A 24,374-nucleotide genomic window follows, 5' to 3' on the forward strand; every position below is an offset into this window, starting at 1 on the left:
CCATCCATGATACTATAAGGTTTACATTCTTTTATGAGTAAGACTGTCAAAAAACTTTCTCACACAGTATAGAATAATAAATTATTTTTAGGATTTTTATTAAAATTTTTCTTATATATCAATATACTATAAAGTAACATATGAAACATTTAGCAAGAAACATTAACTACCTGCACGGTCATCCAATTCTGAAAGCTTTACGTCTCTCTCCAACACCTTCTCGACATTGGTACTCATAATACCTACAACCTAGTAAGTATTAGTAGCAATAAATGATGTCAATATAAAATATCAATAACCACAAATGTAAGGTAACTTTACCATGAAAAACAAAACATTAATTTTAATTCATAGAACCACAAGATATTTACTGATCGGGCAAAAACATACGGAAGCAAATTGTTTTATGAAAATAATATGAATAATTTATTTTTAATTCTTCACTAAGAAGCAACCTATGAATATTGAAGGCTCGCTGTTCTGTTAATGCCAGTATTTAAAATAAATTCCTGAAATAATTTTGTTAATAAATAAGCAGACAAATCCACAATTTATCCTATATATTTATGACGGAAATGAATTTTTCCCCCCTTATAAAACATGATATATGTAGTTAGTATTGATTACAGAAACTGAGGATGTAGTATAGAGGTAGCACTAAAGAGCTATTATATTTCCTACCTGATTTTAGCATTATTCACTGTGTGCACTCCAAATTAATGTCAATTCATTAAAATTCTTCTACAAAGCAATTCTGAATATTAAATTCATCCATAATCAAAATTATTCATATGATAAAACCACTGATGGATATATATATATATATATATGTGTGTGTGTGTGTGTGTGTGTGTGATGGTTAATAAAAGTTGAAGAACATTATTATGACAGATCAATCATGCATTTTTCTTTCTAATAATCATATGAACATTCAGGATCTTAAATGAATCACATATTCACAAAATTTGTGAATGCTCGAGAACATCCCATTTTCCCTTTAACGCTAGGCTGAAATGGCCATTTGCAGCCAAGCAACTTGGCTTTCTTAGAAACCTAATACTGCTTATTATAGGGCAATTAATCTCATCTACACTGACTGCCATGGCCATAAATTATGTGTGTTCTGGCAAGTTTGCCCGTTTTGCAGGATCAGAAACCCTCCCAAGTTTCTGGGAGGAAAAAATCCTGCCAACTCCATATGAAACCAGCTAGCTCATCGCCAGTTGGAAAGATATGAAAAATGTCCTTTGCTTCTCAGACAGGATTTAAATCCAGGTCTTTCCAACCAAAGGGTTTCAGAATTTACCAACTAAAGCTAGTTATGGAGGTTATCATTCAATTCTAAAATGTGAGATATCTGAAGAAGCAGCAATTATTCATTTGACTACTGACCCTTTCCTGAAGTCTAGAAAAAAAACAAAAAAACAACCAAGCTATTCAGTTTAACGTGCCGTTGGTAAGATAGTCACAGACCCCAAAGATATAGAAAGAAATAACTGTGAACACCAGTTAATAATGGGTTTAATTAGGTTGATAATTAAGTTTCGCTAGGACTAATAAGTATTAACTATTAAAGTCTTACTACTTTCACTGGAAAAAATTCTAAATAGTAATTTCCCAATAACCTTCATAAATCTGTCCCAGAACCAATAACCCTCATAAATCTGTCCCAGAACAAGTTAGCATATGTAATAACTCTGAAAAGCACTATGCAACCTCAGTTAACTGACAACCAAGCCACTTTCTAAATACAACTTGATAACTAATAGAGCACTTCATATGAAAAATCATCACCATTGTCAGCCACTGTCAATCCACTGCTGGAAGGACTTTCCATGATACTCCAAGACTGTCAATGGTTTTTTTCCTTCTAATTTCACTCCTGCAAATCTGATGATTTCATCAATCCACCATGATTCTGGTTGGCATTGTGGTTGTTTTTCCTGGAAAGGCTTTAAGCACTTAAGTGTGCAGTAATCAGTTAGACTTCATTTATTAGAGTTTGATCGGAGTATGGTGGTTGCTCTTCTAAGCATGACACCCAGACCAGGACCTAGGTCATCTGCAGACGAATTAGTGCCTACATGTCATACCTGAATGGTACAGTATAGGAAGCAGCAGCTGTATAGTCGTGACGGCTGCCTTGATGTTTCCATTCTAGTGGCCTCATCACCAGAGTGATCACACCATAACAGTGACTCCAGCTAGCACTGCCTTTTAATGTGCGAGGCATGAACAGTACCGTTGCAGTGGCTAGAAGAGATTCTGACTTAGAGGCATTCAATTCATGATGTATACGAAACATGATATGGCAATGCACTAGCCAACCTTGGCCTCCCTTAACAGTAGCAGCCAGATGGCAGCGATGGAGTTCAGCATCTTGCTAATGCCAGGTCAGGGCCAGCCATGTATTCAACCAGTCTAACTTGCACCTTTCCTGTATCTTATTAATTTGTCAAGCACGATTTACATTCTCATCTTAACCTAATTTAAACACTACCTTAAATCTAACTTTATCATATTTAAAGTTGCTATATCCCCACTCGAGCCTCTGTAGCTCAGTCAGTATAGATCAGTGATGGCGAACCTTTTTACCCAGGTGTGTCAAAAATCTTTTTTTAAAATATTGATGTTGTCGATGTGCCACTTGCATACATGCATTATAAATTTAACTACATAATCATAGATGGTGACTTATACATATTAGGCTATTTATTTAAGAGGACATTGAATTTTTACACGCGGTATCATGCAGATGTTGCCACTCAAGTTCTTCTAATTCATTTCTAAGAGCAATAAACTTTCTTTCCCAAATAGGATTACACTGGAAGTTGGCTAGTTGCATTTCTAGATCTTTCAAATCCAACTACTCAAAGCCATCTAATTTAAGATCCATGAATTCTGTTTGATCAGGATACTTTATGAATTGGATTGTTTGTTTCAACATTCGAAATTGCTCAAATCTACTAGAGGAAAACTGCTCAGTTCATGACTTTAGAACTTTTATAGATTAGTTGATATGCTGTTGACGATTTTTGGGACTGGTTTCGTTTCACTCTTGGGAAACGAAACTGGTTTCGTTTCACTGATTTTCACTCTTGGGAAATACATAAAATTGTTACTTTCTAAATCACGTTGAAATATGAAATATTTTGAGTTTATTCTCAAAGCTGAACCCTACTTTCGTCTTAACTGAGAGCGATCTTACACAATTTATCGCAGTTTTTTCATCAGAATATCAAATATTTTTCAACATCTGAGGTGTGTCACCTGAAACCCTCAAGTGTGTCAGTGCTGACATGCGTGTCATAGGTTCGCCATCACTGGTATAGATGAAGCCCTTTAGTCAGAAAGACCTGGGTTCAATTCTCATCCATGATGTATGGAACTTTTACGGTCTCTTTTGACTAAAGGTGAGTTAGCTGGTCTCATTTTTGGGGGGGGGGGAAGGAGAGGGTTTTTTCTTCACCCAGAAACTCGGGTTTTTTTGTCCCTCAGAACAGGCAAACTAGCCTGTAGAACACACGCAATTTAGTTTCGCCATAATACTTAGAGGCATAGGGATAACTGCCTTATTCTCGTATTTATGGTTAGGAAATCCAAGGACATTTGGATACAATGTTTGTGCCTGTTAAAGCCACTAATGATGATGATATCCACCTACTTGTATTTGAGAATGTTACTTTCATAATATAAATATAATTCTCAGAGTAATTCGTTTATAGTGGGCTCGTGCCATCAAATTGATCCAACGAGATCAACATCGCTAGAAAGTCAGAAAGAAGGTTCCCAACAGTTGCTCTGCTGGGGCAGGATATTAGAGTTGAATGGAGTACACTACCTCTTTGAAAATCTAATGATGGTCACTAGATAGCCAAAATTCCTTATGATTGCTCAGCACGTAGGTGTGCAGGTGGGATGGCGAGTTCCCATGTTTCTAAGAGTAGTGCTCTGCATTCTCTCCATGGGATCCTCAAAGAGGCATGCCAAACCTGGTCTTCCAAACACAGGCTTAAAGAAGTGACTGAATCAGGGCTCTAAACTACATGTCTGGGTTGCATCTACTTCAAGGAGAGTCGAGTTTACTCTTGCCATATACCCCTGACCCTGATTGATATTCTTTTACTTAAACATTCAGATCACTGGCCAGAAAGCACATTGGTAACAATACCCCATCAAATTGCTTTGTTTTAATTAGACAGCGAGATTCTCCTGGTCTGTGTCAGTTTTGAGACGGCTATTAGTTGCTGTCCGAAACGGTTGAGCCAGACAGGCCATCTGGCATTTTGCACAGTTGAGGCATTTCACTAGAAGACCCTGATGTTCCATCACTGAAAAGTTTCGGCCAGTCCCAGTGCAGTGCCATACCAGCTTTGGACTCCAGCCAAACTGGCCCAGTCCAGTCCTCAGAGCCAATCCTTGTCCTGAGGTTACTGACCCTTCTTACCAACTTCAATTACTTACATTTCTATCGACTAGAGGCTGTTCACCTTGGAGAACAGCCTCTAGTCGATAGAAATATCAGATATGGGTACTCCAGCATGAAAATCATGCTCTCTCTCTCCCTCCCTCAGATTTTCAATGGTTGACAGGAGCGCTCCAGACATTGCAGGAGGTGCAGTGCTTTATGGGGATCTATAATTCTTTATTATGATAAGGGTCAAAGCTGGATAACTGGGAGGAAACCTCCAGGTAGTCCAAAGACCATTGGAGAAGGGCACCTACTCTACAACTCTTGTCTGCATCACTCAAATCCACCAACTACAACGAGCCACAACTATCATCAACGGCAACGCCAGTTGGCATTGATGATAGTTGCGTGTGAAAATACTACTGATGATAGAATCATCAGTAGTATTTTCACAGACAATCGCAAACATCCATGCCCACGGTGGGATTTGAACCTGCAGCCTTTTGGCTAGAGAGAGAGCAGGCATGCTGACCACTTAGTCAACCAGGCCAGCATATGAGAGCCCTGAAAAGAGATTAAGGGACTGAACAGATGGTATCAGTGAGAATATATTATTAAAAACGAGGATATTAGGAACAAACTTGACATTATTATCAATAAGGAATTTGTGAGCAGAGCTAATCTCAGGTGGTATGGCATGGGAGGGGAAAGGTTAACAAAACGATTGTTCTTTTCCAGAATGGCAGGAAATAAGACAGATGAAGACCAAAATCTAGGTGGATTGATATAGTAAAAAGTGCCTTAGAAGACAGAAATATAAGACTAATAATATTAAAATGTTGACAGAAAACAGGTTAATTTGGAGGAAAATTGTCAATAGGAAGTTAGTAATGATGTAACTTTCATATGTAGTAGCATCATAATATCCTGTACACCCCCACTCAAGGTATGTCTGGAATTTAATGATGAAATTAATAGTTTGGGTTTGTCATTAAAACTTACATGTATTCTTACAATTACTTAACATACTAACTTCTATAGCTATGCATCACACAGGATTTTAGCAATCAATTTTTCTTTTTCTGTGACCTAAGGACAATATATCAGCAGTAAGTCTTTTTGTGTGAAGCTAGATATGAGCTAGATCAAGCTTGATGATTTTAAAATTGAGCTAGCTTGATGATTTTAAAATCTAGCTAGATATGAGCTAGATTTTAAAATCATCAAGCTAGATCTTGATGATTTTAAAAAAGCATCAAGAAAACTATTTTTTCATTTCTAAGTATCTGTCAGAGAGATTTTCAGAGAAAGAATATAGATGACTTTCACTTTAGCAAACTATAATATCACAGAAAGTTTAAGAGCAGATAGTTTGTTATAATGAATTTTCATTAGAATAGCATTGTACCTAGGAGCATCATTCATTAATTATGTGTACAGTGACTATACATCTTTCATTTAAGAGGACAGTCCTTTATTTCATTGCTCTGTCCTTTAGATTTTTTTTTTCTAAAATGGCCATTTTGCCCTTTATTTTGTTTATTGCAATAGTAAATTAAATACTGGCACGCAGCACATGGCCCATAGAAACATGAAACTGTCATTTCACTGGCACTCGTTAGTGCCGTGGCATATATGGCTGCGTCGTTGATGTGCGTGTGTACATATTGACTGTGTGTAGTGTAGTGTACAAGCTATGGCAGGAGTGAGTGGACATCTTGAAGTTGGGACGTTGCATTATTACTGATTCACATATTCGTTCATTTTTAAAAAATCTTTTGAAAACATTTTAAAAATCATTAAATTTTGGTTATGTCTCCCTAGATCTAATGCCCACACTGAACAAGTATTTTCATTAGTGAACAATGGACCAGTGAAAAAATCCAATTAAAAATTGAAACATTGAAAGCATGCATTTATATCAAATGCAATTTTGACATGAATTGTATGCAGTTTTATGAATTTTTAAAACACAAACCTGATTTATTAAAAAAAGTTCATTTTTGTGAAAAGTATCAAAATTAACGTTCAAGTAATAATATGATTGTTTAAAATGCTACGTATATGCTTATATTTTATAAATGTAATAATGTTTTTTAGTTTTAATGAAACAAACGTAGCCTGCTGTTTTTTTATTATGAAACAGTTTCTGATTTGTCCTTTATTTTCTCCAAAAAAATATGGTCACTGTAATTACGTAGTAGTCTGTTATACCAGTGTCTGCTATATAGTGAGAGTAAAAATTATGGCCAGTCTTGAAACTGGAAATTATCAATTCCACTATCATTAGATTCTTAATATCTACCCTCACAAGGAGTACAGGATATTAGGATAGTATAGTATAGCAATCCCTCGATTAGTGCGCCTAATGCGTTCTTTAAAACAGGCACATTAATCGAATATAATAGCCTATGGGAAAAAGTATAATTCGTTCCTCAAATTTCTTTTTAGAACCTTAATTTTTTATAAAAGAATTAAGGTATATCTCACGCCTAGTTAAAGGAAAACCATGAAGCTGACAGACAATAAAACATATTCAGAATATAAATTTTATTATTCTACTTCTTAACAAAGAATTAAGCTAACGTAGTTTGGCAGGCATTTTGTTCCTTTTTGTTCATACAACCGACGGTATGGCCCTATTGCCTCTTCTACTCTTCTGCAAATTTTACTGCTTCTCTCCATCTGGATCAGCCTCTAAGCATTGCTACTTAAAAACTTCGATTGTACAAAAAATATTTTCAAATTGTTTCTGTGAAATCTCTTTTGGCTGACTATCAGTGGTTAAATTTTCTTCATATTCTTCAGGATCTTCCCGCTGTGCATCTAAATTTAGCAGGTCAGAATCACTCAATTCTTCAGAATGAGATTTAATTAACTCTTGTATGTTATCATTGAAGGGGAGAAAGAAATGAAGGACACATGAATTGGTCACCAACACGTGAAATCACGTGCTTTATAGATAAAATTTCCCAACTGTTATACAAGCAAAATAGTTACCACTTTAAAAACTACAATGATCATAAAAGAGAAGTTAATTTTCCGACATGTAATAATAAACAACTAATCCCAGAAGACGGATTGATTATCCCATTATCAGAATGGGTTCTCCTTTTTGTGACATGCGAAGTGTCTCGCATCTGTGAGCATACTATAACAGACGACATAAATTTTGGGAATAAAAATTTGGAACATAGCATACATAGTGTACATGGTAGTAGTGTAGTATGCCATTAAAAATAAATTTGTAAAATGCTTTAAATAGGTAACTAAATTATTTTATTCTGGTGAGTGATTTTTTAAAATAGTTAGCCATAAAAATGTATACATCAAAAATTTTTTAAATCTGTAACATTTATTTTTAAGATGTATATAGGCGCACTAATCAAATTTGGGTATAGAAAAAAAATGACGCACTAATCAGGGGATTACTGTACTATATGAGAAGTTCACTATTACAAACTTTCTATTGACAGTTTCATACTAATGAAATCTCTCATCTGTCAGAAAACTACAATATCCTCAGATCTTATTTTGAGTCTTCTCAGGCACTATTTATTATTCACCTAGATCTTACTATTCCTCTGAGTGTTTTTACTGACATTCTGGAAAAAAATACTTGTTTTTCTAACCTTTCCTCTCCCACTCTAAGTATCACACAGTGACCCAGGGAATGGTCACTTAAATCATACAGGAATGTGTGAGCAGATTAGTTCTGCTTACATATTCTAAAAGAACAACAATGTCAAGTTTCTTATTAATATCCTTATTTTTTTAATATAGTTCTGCTATTATGCCATCTTTTCATTCTCCTAATTTTTCCTAGAACTCTCATCTGTTGTCTTCCAGTTTTTAATCACGTGTTTTATTTTTAATGCAGCTCTGATATCCATAAGTTAAAACTGGTATGAACAATTACCTTGTATACAGATAGTGTTTTGACTAATTTCTGTAATTCTATAAAAATTATTTTGCTCCCTCCCTATCTTACATCATCATCATCGAATTCCTGACATGTATTCTCAAGGGGGTGTACAGTATGTGATAATACTACATGAAAAATTTACATCATTACTAACTTCCTATCTACAATTTTCCTCCAAACTGGTTTGTTACTTGTCAAGACTCCAACATTATCCGATCTTATATTTCTATCTTCTAAGGCACTTTTTACTGTATCAATCCACCTATATCGTGGTTTTCCTCTGAGTCTTTTTCCTGCCAACTTGGCAGAGAACACTTACTGAGCATAACACCTAAGATTAACTTTGCTCACAGATTCCTGAATGCTGACAACGTTGAGTGGTTTCCTAATGGTCTCGTATTTTGATATGATATTGCCAATGATGCCACCTGTTCATGCCCCTAATCTTTCTTAGGACTCTCATATCTGTGGTCTCTAGTCTTTGGTCAAGTGTTTATTTCTAAACCAGCTCTAAGATCCATAAGTTAAAATTGGTTTGAACAGTCTTGTATACAGCTAATTTAGTGTTTGACTAATTTCTCTCTTATTCCATATAAATTTATTTGGTGACTTCCTACGATACCAGCTTTGTTGATTCTGTTGTCCATTTCCATATTTAATTTACCATCCTCACTAAAAATTGTGCCTAAGTAGCTGAAATGTTTTACTTGTTCCACAGGTTCTCCGTTCAAAACACAGTTGACATTTTCAACGATTCTACGTCTTTTCATTGCCTTTGTGTTGTTATTGCTGACCTTCAATAACATATCTATTACAACAGTTATTCAATTCTGTCAGGGAATCTTGCAGACTTGTAGTGAATTTATTTGGAAGTATAACATCACCTGCATAAAACAAAGAGCTGAGATTAACATCTTCAATTTTGATACCAGGTTTAACACCACTTTCCTTCATAATGTGATCCATATAGATAATGAATAACAGAGGGGATAATGTACACCCTTGTCTATCACCAGATTTTCCTTCAATTCTAACTGCTGAACTCAAATAAATATTAAGTTTGTTTGATATAATGCCCCATTGACACCATACAACTGCAGCATTTTGAATAGCTTCTCTCTTGGTACCTTGTCATATGCCTTTTCCAGATCTACAAAACTTAAATAGAGATCTTAGTTATATTCCCGTGATTTCTCAACAATTTGTTGTAAAGTGAAAATCTGATCCTGACAGCCTCTATTTGGCCTAAATCCAGCTTGTTCTTCACCAAGTTTCTCTTCCACAATCCTTCAACCGTTTCTCAAGTATACTTGCATATATCTTGCCAGGAACCTCAGCAGAGAAATACCTCTGTAATTCTCACACTGTTTAATTTCCCTTTTTATATATAGGTATTATGAGAGCTTTACACCATCATCTGGAATTCGTCCCTCTGTCCAGGCCTTCTGAACTATGCAGTGTAGCCATTTTAAGACTTTTATACCTCCATACTTGAGCACTTCTGTCGAATATCATCTACTCCAGCTGCCTTTCCACATTTCAGGTTTTGATGGCTTTTTCTACTTCAAGTATGGAAATATATTCCTGACTGTATGCCTGGTCAGTTTTCTTATGCCCTGAACCAGTGTGAAAATACTGCTATAAAAAATGAGACTTCTTATTGCTTTTTCCGTGTGAATTTGAGCACATCTTTATGTTGGAACATAGTAATAACTAGACTGTGTTCTGAACAGAAATCCAGCAGGTGCACATGATTTTTTTTATTAGCTATGCTGTTTTATCCAAATTTTCTGTAAACACTTCCTTATGTGCACTCGTTTCCTTCTCTGCTGTTTAGAGATCCACTTGGGACCAACTCTTCCTTCGTGTCAGTTACCCTCTATAATGCCTAGAAAAAGTCCTCAATGTCTTCCTTAGTAGAATCTTCCATGGGACCACAGGCACAAATAAGTCTCATTGTCCAATCTCCACTTTTATGTTTTCCCACATTATCAGCATGCTTGATATTGCCTGCCATGCAAAAAGTTAATCTTCATGTTTAATTGAATACTATAGCTCTCCTTCCTTTTGCCAATTCTACTTCTTTTCTAATGATGTCTCTTATGTTGATGGTGCCAATTTAAATTTTGCTGATGTTGACATGGAGTTTGTGGAGTAGACTTAACCATTTGTCCTGATTCCTAGTGTAACTAGATAATGCCCAAGCCAGCACTGAATTCCAGCATATTGTACCATCATTTTCTATTTTGGTTTAAGCCAATATAATTTGGTTGGCTAAATCCCAAATGAATGAGTATGTCAGCCATCCTCATTCATTCAGTATCCAGGTATAGGTGAATATGCATATATTAACAGGGTGCACCATGAGAAGGTGACGAATGGACATTAGGCCAGAAGTCTTGGTCAGTTCTGCACATTCCTAAAAGAATAATTGGAGGTCTCCTCTCAGTTATCTACTTCAATCAAACTAAGCAGTCAGACTCACATGTAATTATTGTCTATTAACTGCATGTTTTCAGAAGTAAAAACCCTTTCTGTATGAAACCCCTCATTCACTTTTAGCTGAAAGGTTCTTGTAAATGTACCCTATAAATCCTGAATCAAATCCTTTCCTCACAGAAAGAATTTGATTCATGATTTTTGCTAAACCAAATGTGTTTCCGACTACAGAAACGCATTTGGAGTGGTTCAGATGTGGTATTCCTTTGTGATTTATAACTACAGCTGACCTGAAAGATGAGATGATCAACTCAGAGTGCCTGCTTCACCTTCACTGGCAAGTGGATTTCTAATCAGCATCTATGTTCTCTCCAGGAGCTTTTGAATGTGCCCGGCTGGTTTTACTGACCACCCGGCTAATTAATGTTGTGAATTGACATGGCTAAATAATGAGAAAGAATGGAAAAATAATTTAAGACATTTTTTAATTAATAGTGATGAGAAATCAAACCGGAGAGTCTCGATACTCGTGAGACCAGCTCAATTTCTTGCATTGCAAGCCATAGGACAGTAATACAAAAATCTAGATCCAAGACAAATACTGCTGAAATTAGCAACAACATCTGAGCTCAAAGAGTCTTTTCCAAATTTAGCAAAACTAGCTGCTGTTGGACTGGCCATACCTGGGAGCACAGATGAATGTGAAAGGGGTTTCTCTGCATTAAAAAGGATAAAAACCTGTATGAGGAATCACATCAGTCAGAACACTCTAAATAATCTGATGCTGATTTCACTGGAGGGACCAGATCCAACATATTTTAATTACGAAAAAGCTGCTGACAACTGGGCTTCTAAGCTGTGAGCATTACAAGGTTTTTTATTACTTAATGAGAAAATAAGAAAAATCCTAGTCTTGTTTGTTATAATTACTATATAAAATATCCTTGTTTGAAGTAATTTCTAATAAAATTACTATTTTAATTTGTTATGAAAAAGGGTCTTTCTTAACTCGTTCAAAATTTTTGTATGCCCGGCTAATGCTTCATTCCACCCAGCTGGTAAAAATTTCTAGGTAGAACACTGAGCATCTTTAGAATGCAAAATATACTGTACTAAAAATACATAGCACTCAATTAGATTGTAGCCAAAACAATTCAAATTGTAAGTAAAAAATTAATGTCCTTTCAAGGCTCTCTTAGAAGATAAATAAAAATGAAGTTGATTCAGTGAAATCATCCTAAAGATGGTACTGGAATGACTAATATCCTGATCTTTGGCAAATCAATGTAGCCATACTTAGTGAGGAGAGAAGTGTTTCACCGCTTATGCTAATTCCTAAAGCAGCAACTGCTATGCAGCAAAACTATCCCCTTCCATTTATTCCTGTGCAAAGGATTTTTATTAAAAAGTAAGCCTATTTACGCAAAAGTATTAACCAAAAACTGATTTGTAGAAAAAAAAAAAGCTAAACTTTGTAATTATTTTTAGTAATTTTATTGTTTCGTGCACATTCACTTATTTGATCCTGAAGTGCCAAGTATTAGCAATGGTAGTGCATTGCAGGTTTTTGTCAGTCAGTTTGCAATTGATATTCATGCGTTACAGAGTTGTACTTCGTTCGTCCTTCATGAACATTTGCAGTTTTGTACTTTTTTGAAAATTAACCCTTGTTTTTTTTACATTCAGTTACATATTATGGTGCAAAAGAAAATCAGAAGGTGATGGGAAGCATGAATTCAACAAACAGTGGGAAAATGAGTTCATATTTCTAGCGAATCCATCAGGAAGCTGTTTGTGCACTATTTGTGAAAACACTTTCTCACATGATGAAAGACAGATCTTAATGAAAGACACTATAAAACACAACATTAGACATTTTGCAGACATTTTCCAGAATGAAGAAAATTTGCCCATAGTTATACCTGTCATTTTGGAATAACGTACATTTGTGAACAAGCATTTTCAACCACGAAATTGATTAAAAAAAAAATGAGGTTGCCAATGACTGATCAAAATTTGAAGAATTCTCTGCTGCTCTCAGTAACTAATTTAACTATAAACATTAAAAGCTTGGCAAAATCAAAATGCTCAATAAGTCTCATTAAGGTAAGTAACGTTTATCTCGTTTTTATATTAAATCAATATATCCTGCCTATATTAGCATTTTTACAAGGAGTTTTTAAGGGTACAAGAGTTGTATGGCGCATCTGAACTTGTATGTGAAACAATTGGCGCATGAAATAGAAGGTTAGCCACACCCTGATCTAGAGTATCCTTTTTGGTTACAATTTGAATTGTTTCTGCACCATCTGACTGAGTAGCACAAATTTCCATCACAGTTGTAATTTGTGCTGTGAAGACACTTGTTAAAAATTATCAATAATTCAAGAACTTATTTGTTCTTCTGGTGTTGTTAATACCATGAAGCATAGTTATAATTAACTGAGTTGACATTACTAGTTCTTATCAACAGTTTTCTTCCAAATAAATGTGTTATTTGTCAAGTTTCCAATACTGTCAGTTCATCTTGTATGGTGCTGGGTGGATAGATGCAGTGCATACATCGACATAAATCTGAGGTTTTCTTCTAGATCTTCTTCCTGCATCCTGGAATTTAATGACTGTTTGGTACCCTTCCTCTTTCATTTATGTGATTATACTACCTCACACATTCTTGAATGCTAATCTACTTCATTTCCAATATCATTTTTAATATGATTCTATGATTTATAACATCCGTTCATTCTCCTTTTTTCTCATAATACTTATCTGCGATATCTAGTTTGTTTAACTATTTTATACCCAATCAAACTTTCAAATCCATAAGTTAATTAAAAGTGGTGTAGTTTGAAACATTGTACTGTGTATTGTAATGTTTTTGTGATATACAATGTCAGCATTTTTTGGCTGATTTCTTTGTTATTATACAGGCATATCCCAGTCATATGGCATACCATGTTCCAGACCACCATCATATAATGAATTTTGTTATATAGCAAATCACTCAACCCCTTCCCCCCACACACACTCTTATAAATGCATAATGCTTTAATAACATTTCTAAGCAGTCATATATTGGTGTAAATGATGAAAATAAAGCATGAAAAAATACACGTTTTTTTTGAAAGTTAAAGGATTAAACCAAGAATATAATTTCTTGGCATCTTTAATTTATAATATAACCAAGTTCAAGTGGAAAAACTTTCAGCATCTCTAATCCAGGGTATTCTAGTAATAAGGTGCGACACCTTTTGGCTACTTGTATATGGAAATATGACTTCTGCATTACACCAACCTTGGAATCACTTCTGGGTCTGGCTCCCACTGATGAGATCTTAATAAAGGTTGAAATAGGTCTGGGTAATGGCCCTTCCAATAATGCATAGACCTATACATGTCCATAAAGATATGTACCTTGCATTATGGGACACTAAGGCAATTGATGTGAATCATTAGCCTCTATACACAAGTTTCCAAGTCATGAGGTTACTTCACGCGAACTGTTTGCTTACACTTGGATAAAGGATTAAACCAAGAATATAATTTCTTAGCATCATTAATTTATGAAAAGATATACAAATGAAAAGCTGAGGATAATTTTTGCAAATAAAAAAGATATTCTGAATAGCTTGGCTTAAGGGAACACACCAACAAGTTTAGTCATCAACCTACAGCATTAAAAGCTTTTCCATTTCAGCAGTAAGATTTTCATGTTTTAGCTAGTATTAGCTAAAATTTGCAGTATTAGCTAGTGTAGTTTTTCACTTCACATGGAATTTTATCTTTTTTTTTCTTCTTCTTAATAACTGTAACAACAGTAGTGAGGTAAGCTCAGCCTACAGCCTCTCTCAGTGTTAGATACACTATCACCAAATTTAATAATTTTAATCTTCACATTTAATGTAATAGGTTTACACATCTTATTCTTTTCATTGCAGCAACAGCACCTTTACTTTGAATTTTATCTGCTATTATTAGCAATAAAATAAAATAGCTATACTTTATAATTCACAGATGTAGCAAGCAATGTTTTAAATAAACTGAGTTTATTTTACTATGGCAAGTCAGGACTGGCAGACCACGCTTTGGACACTTCTTCACACAGGATTAGATGGAGGAAAACGAATGTGCTATTTAGAAGTCGTTATAAATCTGAAAGATTATTTTTTGAGTCAGCAATGGCTTTGAAGATTTCCCAACCTTAACAAATATGGTTGCATTAATTTGCTGAAAATTTGGGATACTGTTATCCTAAGAGAAACTCCTGCATAGCTGTTTTTTTTTTTTTTTTCGTTAGAGGGCACCAAAAATACGACTTTAGATCTTCTGTCCTTTGCAATTATATTGTTTCACTCACTGCCACGTGTACAAGTGTGCTGTGCTCTGATGATGCTGAGTTGAAAATCAGAGAAATATAAGTTAATAAAACATCTCTTTGATAAAATTGTGTGGTGTTGTTAATACTGTGAAAAATAAGTCATGAATAACAGTCAACACCTAAGCTTATCTGTTAGAAGCATTTAGCAAGGATAGAAGTACAATTCAACAGATTTTGACAATGACATTAATAGCAGAGAAAGCTAGGAGAAAAAACAAAAACATATATATCTGCTTTGTTGTTGATTTTCAGAAGACATTTGACATCGACCAGAAAGTGACATTAGCAGTGCTAGAATCCTATGGAATTGACATATTAAGAGATGTTTATATGAATTCTAATAGCCATATTAAGAGATGTTTATAAGAATGCAATGGCAGCAGTTAGAATAGGTGAGGATTTGGGAAAATGGTTTAGAACAAGCAGAGGTACTAGACAGGAGGATCCAATATAATCAAGTATTTTCATCGTACATTTAGAAGGAGCAATGGACAAAACGAAGGAAGATGCAAAGGAATATCAGTACATGGGATGAAAATTAACAATTTGAAATTTGTGGATGACATTATTATTACAGAAGATGAAAGAGAACTACAAAAAACACATAAATTGTTAAATGAGGAAAGGAAGAGATTTGGACTTGTTATGAACTTGGAAAAAACAAAGACAATGGTATCTGGCAAGAAGAACATGAAACAAAAGATACAAGTGGATCGAATGTAGAACAATTCACAAAATGACATATTATTTGGACTGTAAAAAAAGAAAAAGATCAGGATTGCAAAGGGAAGAACAAATCTGAAGGCCATGGATAACATCTGGAAAAGTAGCACGATAAGCCTGCAAACAAAATTAAGATACTAGAAACATGCATCTTTAGCTGTGTACTGTATGGATCTGAAATGTGGGTAATAAATAAGGAATCATGAAAAAGAATTTTAGCATTTGAAAGAACTTGTTACAGGAAGATTCTAAGAATAGGAAGGGTAGAGAAAATCACAAATGAAGAGCTCTATCAGAAAATACAACCAAAGGAGAATTTAATGCAGAAAATTATTTAATGGAAGCTGCAATTATTTGAACATATCTGCAGAACGAGCGAGGATTGGAAGATAGAGACATTCATGTTTGGTATTATGGATGGTGTAAACAGAAGAGGTAGACCATACAGAGAATGGATAGACGACATAAAGGACTGGTGTGGAATGGGTTTATAGAAACTACGACACTCTGCACTGGACAAAGAAAGGTGGAAGAAGACAGTGAAGAAGGCATCAGACACCAACGGGCAGTGTGCCCATGGTTCGTGATGATAACTGAGATACTTCTTTTCCAAGATCAGTTAATGTGTATATATATCAGGCAGTTTTATTTTCATCATCATAAAATGGGATTAGTTAATCCTCAAATATATGCAATGATAGCTGCAAATTAGTTGCTTCATATTATTTTCTGTAAATTAATATTCATAATAGCCTTGTCAATATAAAAATCTAGTCTTTGCATTACATTTAATTTAAAAGCTCACCTCATCTACTTGGGCTTGTTGTTGCTGTAACCTCTTGGAGGCAGCTTGATGTTGTGGATTTGGTCTTGGTTGGTCATCTTCAGTGCCTGCACCCTGCTGATCCTGTCCTTGGACTTCTGAAGACCTTATATTTACATAAAAAAAAATAATAAATGAAAGAATGAATACACACATACATATAAATAACACCTTAGAGAAGTACTGTGTTTATATCACATTTTATATGAAATGGTAACGGCAAATTTTTGAATTACCACACTTAAGGCAAAAAAATAAATCATTTACTTACAGCTGCTTGCATAGGCACTAGGATTATTAAATATAGATAATGAATTGTCTGAAATAATTTCATAAAACTAATGCACCAAAAATTGCTTTAATGACTATTGGATATATTTCAGATACAGCTTTCTCTTGATGGAAAGAATTTAAAACTCAGATTTCAGAATATACTTTTTGTGTCTGTGATATTTGACATTATGGTCTTCTTGATATAGCTTAGTTTTGTTTAATTTTGCCACTTCAACTGGATTATATTTACCGGAAAGATTTGGTAAGAAAATTCAATCTTATATTAATACTTTGGCACTAGCTGAATTAATAGATTTTGGATCTCTATTAAAATTTGTCTAAGTTTCAATTGGTTATTTGTATTGGCAAAATGAAACAAAAACTAAGTTATATCAAGAGTAAAAATGCCAAAATAGATGTCTTAAATGCTCTAAAGCTCCTAATACTGAGTCGTGGATTTTCAAATAATGTAGTACTTGAAAGGTTTGTTCATCAAACTTCTAATATACTTCAAAAGTTGGATAACGATACAATTCTGTGACCTGTGCACCACTTTTGTAGCACTACACATTAATCTCATGTTATTACTAGTTTACTTTCAACAATTTTCCTCCAAAATTAAAATTTGTAGAGATTGATCAGATGTCTTCCACATTGTCAGATCAATCTCTCATAGGGTACCACTAAATGCATCAGTCTATCTATATCTTGGTCTTCCTCCGCTCATTTTCTTGCCATAATCCTTTATCCAAGTATATAATCAAGACTAGGGCAAGTGTAAGCAAACAAAGTTTGCTTACACATGCGTTTTTTTTTTTTTTTAAATAATGAAACCTGTGGTGCGATCATAATTAAAAGAAACACACGTATTAACCCCAGTGAAAATTATTTAATTGTCAATATTTCATCCTAAGTATCTTAGGACATCATCAGTACAATAATTTTAAACAATAATAGGAATAACATATGGTTAGGGCACATGATTACAATAGAATCTCATTAAACGTGCTACAGTAGTACATCAAGTACTACATCAAGACCACATTCATCTTTTTAAACTGCAGAAATCTGGCCTCTCTCAACACGGAATTGAAAATCCAAACCAGAGGATCCATTGGGAAAAGTCTAAACTTTTACATAGATCTTTATATAAGCATGAACGTTTATACAAAGAAAGTTCTGAAGCCCTACTACACAAACCAAACTTAAACCGCAACGATGTTCTTACTATTCCTCAAGTATGGGAAATTGTCATACAAAATTGTGTTCAATAATTTTTTTTTTTTTTTGTACTACTGTAGCATGTTATGCACGTTTAATGAGATTCTATTGTAATCATGTGCCCTAACTGTATGTTATCCCTATTATTGTTTAAAACTACTGTACTGATGATGTCCTAAGATACTTGGGATGAAATATTTACAATTAAATAATTTTCACTGTGGTTAATACATTGTTTCTTTTAATTACACATGCGTTGTTTTGATTCATGATAACGCGCGCCCACACACATGGTCAGCGTAACACAACTTCTCGCCACCTTCAGCTGGGAATAATTCCACCATTCCCCATATAGTCCTGACCTCGCGCCAAGCGACTTTCACCTGTTCAAACATCTGAAATCTTTTCTTGGTGGCCGGCAGTTTCAAGACAATGAGGTCAAAGAAGCAGTATGTGGTTTGCATCACAGGCACAACCTTCTACAATGAAGATATACAACTCTTAGTGCCCTGTTATGATAAGTGCCTGAACAATGGTGGAAATTATGTAGAAAAGTAGTGAAAGTTGTCTAATTTAATTTCCAATAAAGTTTTTTTTGTAAGTATATTTTTGTTTCTCTGACAGCCCATCGGAACTTACTTTCTGGATGTCCCTCGTAGATACCAATAAGGATATGTGTTTTGCATTATGGGATAGTAAGGCAAGTGATGTGAAGTCATCATCTTCTTTATATGAGTTGCCCTAGTCCTGATTATATTTCCAGTGCAAACTTTGTTTAGTTACACTTGGATAAAGGATTGAACTAAGTATATAGTTTCTTGGTATCTTTAATTCAATGTGACATGTTGCTAGCCAAGTTAGACCAACCATGACTCCTCATTTGACTCCTTTGAGGTTCGTTATAATAATATAAACCATCTGCATGTGGAAGGGAAAGGAGATGAATATCTCTGATTCTGATCTTAAGTTTTAATACTACTTATCTTTATAACAGGATTATTGCAGATCATGAATAACATACTGGAAAAAGAATACACCTGATTTTCATCAAACTACTCCAAAGCTTTTGGAGTAGTTTGTGAAACACAGTACTATAGGGTATATAAATTCTTTGTACTTTTCAATGATCTGTCTAAGGCAAAGGATCTGATCTCTGGTACTCATGGCTTATCTTTAATTAAATCTTGCTTGCATGAGAGATCAAATTAAAGTTCTATAGTTCTTGCAGTCCTTCATATATCTCCCTTCTTGTGCAATGGTATAAAAAGAGACTTCTTTCAGTCTCTAGGCCATGATCCTGTCTCCTATATCCTTGTAATCCCTCTATGAAACACCTATCCCTTATCCCATGTGGCCTTAACCTCCCTACCGGCCGAGGTGGATGAAATATCCAGACCACCATAGCATTCTGCATGGATCAAAACTTCATCGGCATTCTATCTTTAATCATGCCATTACCTCCCTCAGCCATTAATCCCTTTATGGCTATTTTAAAGCCATTAGTGGATTAACTGTTAGTGCTTGACTTTTGTATCACCCGTCTTTACGCACACTGTTTTATTTGGTTACAGTCCTAAGATATTTGACTCTAAAATGATTTATCGCATTTCTTCCCAAAAATTGAAATGAATTTCACACGTGCAAAAATAGTCAATCCTGAAATGACCATCGAAAAGCCTTTGCAACGAATCTATTTAGTAATAGTAAATTTGCTGTATTTTATTCTTCAAATAAGTGCAACAGAACAGTTGCACTGGTTGTTTTTTCACTTTACTCACAATATAGAAACAATTTTTTTTGCAAATTTTCAAATGTTTGCATTGAACATATTATGTCACATATTTATATTTTTAAATAATATTTATTGAAATAAATATGAGCTTTTGCTTTCTTTCCTAGCAAAACACTGTTATATAGATCATCACATTTCAGTTTTAGAAATGAATTTTTTTTTTGTTTTAAACAACAAATGATGTTATATTGCCTCAGTTTTCAATTGTGAGTCTTTTTAGTATCAAAAATTTATATCCAATGATGTTTTAGCAGGGATTCTTCGCCTTCGTCTTTTTTTTTTTTTTTTGTAGTATGCACATTACGATAATATCCAGTGTGTAACTTAGATATGTTGAAGATATAATATGAAGGATATCATAAACAGAATGATTTCAAAATTTATGCTCATTTTGAAGATTTTCTAATGCTTACCCTCCCCCCCCCATCCACCTGGAATTAAATCACATAACCACTCTAAATTTCTACAGGTTCGAAAACGTTTCTGGATAGTATTCAAAATCTATTACTTCATTTTACCGTTTTGACAAAAGAAATAAGGCAATAATATTAATGTACCGTGAAGCTTCTAATTCTGTACTCTTTCTTTGCAATCTAAAATCAGCTGTTCTACTGTCTGCTGAAATTATTTGAAATTTTAGAAATACTATGCTATATTTTCGCCATGTAAAACTGTTTATATGCATACCACACAAAAGAAAGTTCAGTAGAATTATTTTTGTTTCTTTTTCTTAAAATAATCTAAATATTTTTACTTCTACTTCTGGTTGCTATTTCTGAAGTAATCTACATCTTAGAAATACTTAATAGTAATTCTCTTAGCTGGAGGAAAAGGGTAAAGGCTTAGATTACTCTCAGTGCTATTGAGAAAGAAAAGAGAGAACACTTAGCCAGAAAGGACACTAAAATACCTCAAGCTGTAGTGGAAATTACATCAAGAATATTGTGTTTTGTTTTTTAATTGTTGATTAGTAGACATCCTAACATAGAAAAAAATACAGACATTTCTTTCACAGCCTGATACAGTATTTATGCTAAAATAAGTTCTTAATTTGTAATGATCACTTTCATTTTTATTATCGAAAAATTATAAATTATTTCATACAATTATCTTGAAAAAGAGGATTTGAATTATTTTTGAAAGAAAGGAGCATATGCATAATCTTATTTTTTTGGGGGAAGGGGAGGAGGTTATAGACTTATTCAATCTGCAGATATTTCAGAGAATTTATTTTATTAATCATTTGCAAGACAACTGTCACAAATGTAAATCACTTGTTGAAACATGTCCATTCATTTTAGTGTAAATAATAGCAAAGGTTTAGCTACTTCAACAATGCCATGTATCTAAACTAGAAGAAAAAATTATTTATATAAGAGTTCTAACATAAATAATTTTTTTTCTGACATGATTTCTCTATTAGTTATAATGTAATCTATCTACAGATTTTTGCCCTCTTGTATTCTACCATCTTATTGGGCAGTGATTTCTTCTTTGTACTACAAGAAAAAAAATCAGATAACACAAAAAAAATATGTAATATTTTCTTTTTCATTGGGGGAATTTACAATGTTCTTTCTTCGTGTTAAAGATACCAAGTAATTTTATAACCTTAGTTTTAATCCTTTTTCCCAAGTAAGTAAACAGACAAGTACATCAAGTTTGCACCTGAACATGGTTCAAGACTTATGGTGGTGGTGCCTTTTAATCTTTTTTCCCAAGTAAGAAAACAGACAAGTAAGTCAAGTTTGAGCCTGAACGTGGTTCAAGAAGTTCAGGTGCAAACTTGACTTACTTGTCTGTTTGCTTACTTGGTTTTAATCCTTTTTAGGAAAAAGGATTAAAACCAAGGTTATAAAATTACTTGGTGTCTTTAACATATATTATACCCAAGGTTCTTTCTTTGTGTTTTGAAAATAAAGTACAAATAATTTTTTTCTTACCATTTTTGCCATTATAACATCTAATACAATTAGCATATCTGAACTAGCAGAAAATATATACATATCAATTTAAATCATAACCGTTAATTTCTTTTTAATGACCAATTATACAGGGAAACCAAGAAGATGAAAGTGCAAAGAACAGTAGATTACAATATAAAGAAAAAAAATTTAGTGATACGATTAAAGAATTTCATGTTATTCTCTATACAGCAGAGTCGCTCAAGCACGTCCTTCAGGAAATCTGTGAAGTATTCTTCGAAACATGATTTTGAACAAAAATCTAACATAATCTTGAATGTCAGCAGCCGGCTTTTTTTTTTTAAATAATATTTCAAATAATTATCCTGAATTAATTTCTTCGAGAACTATTTTTTTCTCGAAGAAATTTTATTTCGAGAACTGAATTATTTTCTTTCGAAAGAAAATGTTTTGTGGAATAAGCGATTAGAAAAAGTTATGGGGGAAAAAAAAAAAAATGGTTCTCCAAGGTAAGGCAATTTAAGTGAAGAAACTATGCAAGGATCTTTATTTTGTCCAGGCATTAAAATTGCTTTGTACAATAAAAAGAGAAATTAAAAATAATTTCTATATTTTTAGTTTATCAAATATAACTAAGATTCAGTTACCCAGCATAGAATGAGGAACTGCATTCTTTGTTATAGGCAACTGAGATGCAGCTATGAGCATGAGATAATCTGACTAAGTGTTCTCTTCAGCGTGAGGGATTATCACACCTTCTAATGGACATGCTGGCCGAATTGCACTTCTTATCCACGTTCCTTCAACAGATAGCATGCATCGTATCCAGATTTAGTGGAAGTCTATAGAGGTCCTGGCCGGTTGGGAGGTTCACTCTGGGATTCTATCTGCACCAGGAGCCAGTGTGTGGCATATTAAATAGTGGGGAGGTAATGAAAACAGTCGGTTTCCCTTCATACATTATCAGGTTGATAGATAACTTGTACAGTGAACAAGAAGCCATGGTAAGAAGAGGTGCTGGATTAACTGATTGGCTTCAGGTTGGCAAGATTGCCTAATTTTTCCTCATCTGTTTAGTATCTATGCTGAAGACATCATGCATGTAGCACTGGATGTGCTTAACGCAGGAATTAGGATAGGTGGTAAACTGATGAGTAATTTAAGGTATGCTGAGGATACAGTACTCCTTTGTAAGACAAAGAAGCACTAGGAACAATCCTTAAATGTTAATGAGATCAGTAAGAACAGAGGTCTTCAACTCAATCCTAGCAAGACAAAGATTGTGGTTCTCAAAGGAAATATTGACAGGAAAGCTCCTGAGAAACAAGTATCTTAATGGAGAAAGAACTGAGTTATTCAGCAAGTTCAAGAACCTGGAATATATTATGTGAGGAACTGCTGTTCAGAAGACATCGGAATAAGATTAGGAATGGCTAAAACAACAGATTTCTAAAATCTGAAAAGGACAGATCTAACTTCACAGGAACAAAGTTAGGATTCTGGATGCAGGTAGTTTTTCAACAGCAACTTATTATTATTATTTAGGCCTCCAAGGAGTCAAAAGACTCATCGTGGGAGGTCCTTCCTAGGAAACGCACGTCTATCAAGACTCAACGGAGATCCCTCCCAGGAAACACAAATTCTATCATACCACTCCTGAAACTCATTGGCAGTTCTTGCTCTCACCACTCTATCAGGTAATGCATTCCACGGTTCAACCACCCTCCATGCAAAGAAACCACTCCTCACCCTCTTGTTCACAGTTTCCTTTCATAACTTCCAGGGATGGCCCCCTCGTCATCACTTCTTCCTGCTGTTCAGACAAGTAAAAGAATTCCCCAGTGTCAACCCTGTGACCACCTCTCAACAGTTTAAAAGTCTCAATCATATCACCTCTCTTTCTATCCACCAAACTCTGCAGTCCACATTCCCTCAGCTGAACCTCATAACTAACATTGTACAGTCCTTGAAACTGTCTTTATCAGCCTCTGTACCTTTTCCGCAGTTAATTTATCCCCTTCAAATCATGGGGACCAAATCTGAGAACAATAGTCTAAGTGTGGTCTAATCAGGGTCTTATACAACGGAATGATAACTCATCCCTGCAAGTCAGCATCCTTCTCATTATTGCAGCAATCCTTTGTTACCTTCACCACCATTGCAATATGTCCCTTGAATTTCATGTTTCTATCAATCCTCAACCCCAAATCTCTTGTCTCCCCTACTTCCTCTGGTATATCTTCTCCAATAGAGTACCAGCATACCATCGATGGGACCCAAACCTCAAGACCTTACATTTTGCTGCATTAAACTGACATCCCCATTCATTTACCCATCTCTCTAGCTTATTCGAATCCTCTTGCATGGCTACCACATCTGCACTATTATTAATAATCCTTCCCAGCTTCGCATCATCTGCAAACAACTGAATATCCCCTTGCAATCCACTGACAATGTCACTGAT

At 34.5% G+C, this 24,374-nt stretch overlaps 1 protein-coding gene across 3 annotated transcripts in view; it reads right to left on the minus strand.

The window, feature by feature from the left end:
- LOC150105379 (vesicle-associated membrane protein 3-like) overlaps positions 1 to 24,374 on the minus strand; it is a 138,732-nt gene that overhangs the window by 77,201 nt on the left and 37,157 nt on the right. For all 3 annotated transcript variants that reach the window (XM_090394750.1, XM_090394749.1, XM_090394751.1), the window contains exons 2-3: positions 16,682 to 16,805; positions 171 to 249 (exon numbers count right to left, since the gene is read on the minus strand). In XM_090394750.1, coding sequence (XP_090250876.1) covers positions 171 to 249; positions 16,682 to 16,805 — 203 coding nt within the window. The remainder of the gene's footprint in view (positions 1 to 170; positions 250 to 16,681; positions 16,806 to 24,374) is intronic.

Source organism: Typopeltis vanoorti, chromosome 6, assembly GCF_054136105.1.
Source record: "Typopeltis vanoorti isolate ZY-2024b chromosome 6, IOZ_Tvanoo_1.0, whole genome shotgun sequence".
NCBI lineage: Eukaryota > Metazoa > Arthropoda > Arachnida > Uropygi > Thelyphonidae > Typopeltis > Typopeltis vanoorti.